Source organism: Phodopus roborovskii, unplaced genomic scaffold (assembly GCF_943737965.1).
Source record: "Phodopus roborovskii unplaced genomic scaffold, PHOROB, whole genome shotgun sequence".
In the NCBI taxonomy this organism is placed as follows: Eukaryota; Metazoa; Chordata; class Mammalia; order Rodentia; family Cricetidae; genus Phodopus; species Phodopus roborovskii.
Window position 1 is genome coordinate 9,668,052 of NW_026126433.1, and position 7,036 is coordinate 9,675,087.

Below are 7,036 nucleotides of genomic sequence, written 5' to 3' on the forward strand. Positions count from 1 at the left end.
CTCAGCATAATGCTAACAAACTAGCTTAGATTTCCTTCTAAGAGAACTACACCCTGTCCCACACCCCTATCCCCAGAATGGAAGCAGCAATGTGATATATAAGTATCTCTCAGACTCCAGTTATCCCAAATTATGTCAGAAGCACAGAAAATGGCTGCACTCAGCTGGGCATGGCCCCCAGGGTTCCATCACAGCAGCCCAGGAAGACTGCTCTTATTGGGGGGGGGGTGTCAAACAGAGAGGGGATGGATTCATTCTAAAGCAGAAGGAAAAGGGGACTAACCAGCAAGACTCAAAAGTAAAGCTTTCAAAGAGCCTTAGAGATAAGGGGGCAAAGTGGGTAGGTTAGGGGGATACTTGATGAAGGAAAAGTACCTGAAATGTCTTCATCAATGAAATATCCCATGATAAGTAGATAATTATGCAAACAGCAAACCAAGATTTCTATTAGACTCTGGTTAATAATGAATACTAAAACTGCTTATGCCTATTTCAATGATGTTCTGCTAACTATTCCTGCATCCCGCCTTTAAACAACAACAACAAAAAGTTCATTAGAGTTTTGCCTGTGTGTATGTGTGTGAGGGTATCAGGTCCTCTGGAACTGACTGGAGTTATAGACAGCTGTGAGTTGCCATGTTGGGAATTGAACTTAGATACTCTGGAAGAGCAGCCAGTTGTCTTAACCTTTGAGATATCTCTCTAGACTTTGTTGCATCCTATCTTATTAGGAGGCCATGTTGTTGCAAAGAAAATACTGTTCAAAGTTTCGGAAGAACAACAAACTGATCTAGAGGGAAATTGCTTGTCCCTGTCATCTTAAGATACTGTTCTCAATCCATGTAACTTTATGAAAGTCCTGTTTTAGACCAAATTTAATTAAGTGCTCTGGGGTAATGAATTAATAATGTGTCAAGGATTCCTTAAGACCCAAGAGACCCCTGACCAGGTTTTAAGCACTGGGCTATTAGTGTATTATTTTTTAAGTGTCCACTCCATTCCATCCCTCTGAAAAAGAAGAACTATGAAAATACACGACATAGTAAAGGTGTTTGCATTTGAATAATGGGTCATCCCTACAGAAGAGTGAAAAAGAAAGTGTTTTCGCGAATAAGGCTGATGGCTGACACTAGCCTAGAAACAGTAATCATTAAAAGGCTTTTGGGTGTCCTTTGTCCTCTAGAATGGATGTCTGTCCTAGAGCCAAGATCAACTGAGGACCTGAGAAAAGTAGGCAAGGCTACATGAGCATATGAGCTAGCCTATTTCAAGGCTGTTGAAAAGAGCCACCGTCATTGAAGAACAGTTGAGGAAGAAACCCGTTTTCAACCTCTGGCTTCCATAGGCATGGACACAATATGCATTGTGCCTTCTAAACCAGACAGGGTGGCATACACCTGTAAACTCAGCACTCAGGAGGCTGAGGCACCAGTATTCACAGTTAAGGCCAGTCTAGATTACAAAGTAAGTCTCACACCATCCTAGGCTGTATCTTAATAACATGTCTCCAAAACCAAAACAAAACAAAAGACATCCTGCAGCATTTTCTACCTGTTGCAATCACTGGGATCAATGTTGGTGGGGGAGCTTGAGTTTCCCATAAAAATTTTATCAATGACATATATGTATGATGACTTATGATTAAAATGCTCTGCCATAAAATATTTGATTTTAGAATGCAAGGTGATGAGGAAAAGCTGTTGTCATTCCATCTACATGATGCTGACACTTAATTGGCATGCACCAAATCACAGAACTTGTAGAATATACACAGAGAATCCAGAAGCTTGTGACCATTCCACTTCATTCACTCATGACTTCATTCATGCATATTCTCACACATTCATTGACTCTATGGCCCTTAACAAACCTCTTGTGAGAAGGAAAAAAAAAAAAACCTCATACCTTGTAGCATATGCATGAAGATTATAGTCAGGAGATTCATGTAAGCTTTCCAAATTCCAAATGAGGTTAATTTCCCAGCCTGGGTTTTGATGGAGTAAGAAATGGTGTGGCTGGAGGGATAGCTCAGTTGGTCAAGGGCTTGCCATCAGAGCATGAGAACCTGAGTGTGGAAACCCAACAGCCTCACAAAAAATGCCTGTCTGTGGCAGTGACAGATATGTGGGTGGGGTGGAAACAGGAAGCTTCCTGGGGCTTAGTGGCAGCCTAGTCTTGCTCAATCAGTAGGTTCCAGGTTTAGTGAGAGTAGGAAGGGCCTAGAGAGATGAGTGCTCTTACAGAGGACTTAGGTTCTGTTCCCATATGGCAACTCACAACCATGTGTAACTCCAGTTTCAGGGGGTCTGACATCCACTTTTGGCCTCTGCAGGCTCCCAGCAGGCACATGGTGCACAGGCATACATGAAGGCAAAACACACACACACACACACACACACACACACTAAATTTAAAAACATGTACAGAGAAATAGAGCATGTCACCTGACCTTGACCTCTGACCTCCACATTCACACGCACACACCTGTACACATTCATGTATCAACTTACATATGCTTATACTACACACATATCTATGGGTTTTGTGGGGGGGGGAGAGGAGGAATGAGGATTGCTAAGCCAGAGAGGCATGGGGGTGGAGCTGGAAGGTGTCAGTCATCTAATTGTGTTCAAATAGAGAAGTATGTCTGCCCCAACCTGAAAGAATGGGGTGAGCACCCTCACCTTGAATGCCTGACACCATGGGCCAAGAAGCTGAGGAGAGCCAATGTGTTCCAGTTGGGAAACATGATAATCTTCAAAAAGCTTTCTGGGCTGAGCTCACCTCATAGGTAACAGAGCATCATGGTGGACAATTCATCTTCTAATACAGGGATGTCTGAAGCAGGTGTGACTCAAGCCCGGATCTGAATAAGGGGATTGTTTGCAGTAGTTTCTGTAGGTGTACACACATTTTCATACACCCACGTAAACAGAGCTTCTGTCCATAATACTATATGTAATATCTGCATCTACTGTGATTGTACAAAGCATTCATGGGCGCCAGAAACCACACACACACAGGCTTCTGAATAATGTGCATGTCTGAAAGGACCACTAGGGACATGTTCAGCTGGAGACGGGTTACTGAGAGAGGCTATCCGTCCGTGCAGGACAACCATCTGTCCTGAATGACTTAGATTGCCATTTGCCTACAAAAAAGGGACTGAAAGAAGGCTAGACAAGATAAATGCCAAAGGTGCCTAATAGCTCTGGTCATTTGTGTTGATAAGTTCTCTGCTTCTAGTGGGTTTTCCACTTTCAAGAAGAAAAAGAAATCCCTTGACCCTGGTCAAATGATTTCTCTTGGCCTTTTCCCCTCAAACAGAAAACATTTCATTTATGTCCTTTTTAGCTACCAATGCTATGTGTTAAAGGGGAGACTGAGGAGTTGGGAACCTCAGATTCTCTCCTCTAGCTACTTTATCTCCCCTTTGGCTGTGTGACCTTGGACAACAGACTTCACTTCTCTGGGCTTCAGTCTCCCAAATGATATATGAGAGGAAGGGTCCAGGGTCCTACAGTTCTGTCTAGCTTTTTTGTCTGTGAAACCATCCCCTACCCAACATCCAAGACTGAGTTGAGCTTCATGAACTCTGAGATGAGGACTCAATAAATTGAATTCTGATGATCTGTTTCTAGTGACAGACCCCCTTCACACACACAAAACCAAACCAAACACCCAAATCTTGCATGATTTAAATGATAGAGACTGATGCTGGTTGCTCTGGTTTGAATTATGCTTTGTTTCTATTTGGGGAAATTTTAGATGGGACCAGTCTGGGATCACTGGCTGAGAACAATGAGCTTCCAAAACCAGGAGAAAGGCCTCTCCAGACAGGAGCTGCTTTTAAAGCACCAAGCCCAGGGTTTACAAAGAGCATTGATTGTATACATTGAAGAGCCACAGGAGCATGGAGGGGCTGGCAGGATGACTCACTGACCTTGTCTGAATTTCAGGGTCAGGCTTTTCCTCAGGAGGTGTTCCCTTACAGGCTCTAGCAAGCTTAGGAACCAACATCTCCAAATCTGGGGAGCCAGCCAGCATGTCCACTCTGATGTGTGTGGCCCAGCCACTAGCCTTGGGAGACAAACCTGCATGCCTCACCCCCCCAACCCCCCACAGGACTGCCTGAAGCTCCAAGGCCTGCTGAGTACAGCTGTCTGCCCATTTGCAGAAGTCTCCCAGCCAGCAGCTCCCAGGCATGGTGAGTAGCTGTTGTTCTAGCTCTTTGCATACCCCAGTGGAGGCAGAGGATCCATTAAGCTTCCAGGGTGACAAAGAGCAATCCCAGAGAATCATGCAAAGGTATCTGTTTCAAATACAGATTGCAGGGCACAGGCCTCCCTGACTGAGAATCCAGTAGCCCTCATGACAGACAGGTTCTGCACCTGGCATCTCAGGAAATTTGGCTCACAGGAGCCATACCCCCCCCCACACACACACCCACACACACACATAAAATCATGTCAGGGAGAAGGATGCTAAGATTCTGGTTCAGCTAAATCACAAGCCTGGCTCATTGTTCAAGCAGCTACCTCTTAGCCACTCCTCCTTCCCCAAGTCTGGGCCACTGGTCCACCTGATTAACTCACCCACAGCAACTCCCAGTCAGAAATGGAGCAAAAGAGAACACCCTGGGTAAGAGGGAGCCACACATGCACTTGCCCACAGCACCTACTCTGCTTCCCACCCCCACACTCAGCTGCCCACTGGCTGTGGATGTGGCCTTTGGGCACTAGAGGAATGAACTGCCCACTGTAGTCATGCATGATTGAGCTTTAGCTGCCCCACTATCAGGGCAGCCCGTTTCAAAGGGCAGTCAGTCAGTCCTCAACCTGCCTCTCTGAATCCTCACCTTTCTGGACCAAAAGATAAGGAAAGGGCCAAGGATTCAAGGTGTGGGCAGAAAAGAGGCTCTGAGCCCGAAGAAAAAGTATCACTGCAATCAGACAGGTAGCTACCTTTTTAAAATAATCTGTAGAGAAAGAGGTAACTGCAGGAAAAGCTTCTGAGATATAGGTAAATGGCCCCAAGATTTAGCATCAACCTAATAAGGTGACCACTCCACTTCCTATACTGACAGTCAGTGATGTGAGCCACCATCCCTTCAGTCTCACCTACCCTCCTGGCATCAAGCATATGCATTTGCTCTTTATTTTATTTTTAGTTCAGGAGAGGAAGAAACTAGTTGTACTGAGATTGGTGTCCAATCTTTCTCAGATCCCTGTTGCTGCCACCGCCATCACCCCTCCTTACCCCTTCCTGGCAGGCAGCATCTAATTAAAATGGCAAGAACGCTGGGCTCCCTTCCCCGAAGGAGTGTGCTGGGATTAGGGGTGGGGGTAGGGAAGCGTCGAGGCTGCAATGGGATTCCTGGCAGTATGATCTCCAAACAACAGCAAAATGGATTCTAGATCACTAAAGTCTTATTCAATACAATGGAACGACGTCTGAGGTGTCTCGAGAGAAGGTAAAGGCAAAGCGGCAGAGCTGGGGGAAGGGAAGTTGTTCTACAAAGGACTGGTCACATACCGGGGAAACACACACACACACACACACACACACACACACACACACACACACACACACACCACACACCACGCACACACAGTCTCTCCAGGGAGTTTCAGTGTGGTGGAGAGAAGCTGTTTAAGGCGTCCCTTTCACCTGCTGAAGTTCAGCCATAAAACTGAAAGGTCACAGTCACCGAGTTAGAAAGGCATAGGCAGGGCTGAGTTCAAACCGCAGATAAAGGTGAGTGTACCCTGGCGTTGAGGGAAGCGCTGAGCCTGAGCCCCGGCACCAGAAGCAGAATCCGGGAGGGGTCAGTTGCCATCTACCACAACAGCCCGGAAACAGCAATTACTGCCCCCTTTGAAGCGACAGGGTTGGCTGGTGGAGACAGCTAGACTCACGTTGTCATCTTGCAGGTTGCTGGCAAACCTGAGAGGCCAGTGCCTTTATTCTTGAGGAGATTCTTTTTTGCAGCAAGGAACAGTCGGGTCTCGCGCCTTGGCACGAGACAGTTGCTCGGGTGCACACACACACACACACACACACACACACACACACACACACACACGCCTTCCATGTAATTCTCTTACACCGATCGAAGATGAAACTGACATAAGCTCCACCAGCTTCCTTGCAGAACCTCGTGAACAGTCTAGGAGCACAAGGGCAGCCCATCCCCTGCTATAGGGTAGGGGCTCGCCCTAGAACCCCATACGCTGCCCCAGAATCAGGACGGGAAGACAGGGAACGTTCCATCGCCCAGCCCCAGACCATTGAAAAGAAAGGGAGGAAAACAAAAAAACAAAACACATTCTGCTCACCCTCAGGGCGGAGAGATCGATTTCATCCAGGCTGCGAGCTGGGGAGTCGCTCGCCATGTCGACTCTTCGCGGGAGAAATAGACCAAAACCAGCCCGAAGCGTCTGCCTTGGCAATTCCACCCTGGTCTATGTCGCTCGCGTCCTCATGCGGCTGTCCGCCAGAGAGGCCCGGGGCCCAGCCTCCCCCGCCCACCCGGGCCCCAACCAGAGTGCGATCCCGATCTTCCGAGAGTGTCGATCCGCGGGATCCCGGAGCCCGACCTGCGCGGATCTCCAAGCCCGGAGCCGCGGTGCGTGTGGGCTGCGCGCCCTGATCGGCTAAGGGCGCTGGGGCTGCGTGGGTGTATTTAAATGGGACATGCTTCTTTGCTTGTGCGTGGATGGCGGCTGCATTGGCTGTTATAATGAGACATATCAACTCCTCCACTCAGCTGGGGGGGGGGGGTTGGGGGTGGAGAACCACGCAGAACTGTCTATCACCGCTTCCTGGGAGGAGTGGGGGGGGGAGGCGTGGTCTCCGACTGGGGAGAGGCCGCGCTTCCTGACCGGGTCCCTCTGCACTAGCCTGGGTGGGGGAGGGGTGCGCACCCTTTCCGCCCCAGCTTTTGCCGGTTAATAGTGCTGAATAGGAAGAGCCGATCTTGACCCTCGCTGTGCAGGGATCCGAAGGCTATTTTTTTAATGCATCCAATTTGTGC

General features: G+C 48.0%; 1 protein-coding gene across 11 annotated transcripts in view; it reads right to left on the reverse strand.

Annotated features, from left to right (window-relative positions):
* Positions 1-6,787, reverse strand: part of Tnik (TRAF2 and NCK interacting kinase) — a 369,052-nt gene extending 362,265 nt beyond the window's left edge. For 10 of the 11 annotated variants that reach the window (XR_007834625.1, XR_007834624.1, XR_007834626.1 and 7 more), the window contains exon 1: positions 6,339-6,786. Coding sequence is in view for 8 of the 11 variants with exons in the window: in XM_051185885.1 (XP_051041842.1) it covers positions 6,339-6,395 (57 nt within the window). In the remaining 3 variants the exon portion in view is untranslated. Of the gene's footprint in view, positions 1-6,338 lie in introns of all 11 variants that reach the window. The other variant, XM_051185888.1, reaches the window with a different exon arrangement.
* Between the last annotated feature and the right edge of the window lie 249 nt (positions 6,788-7,036).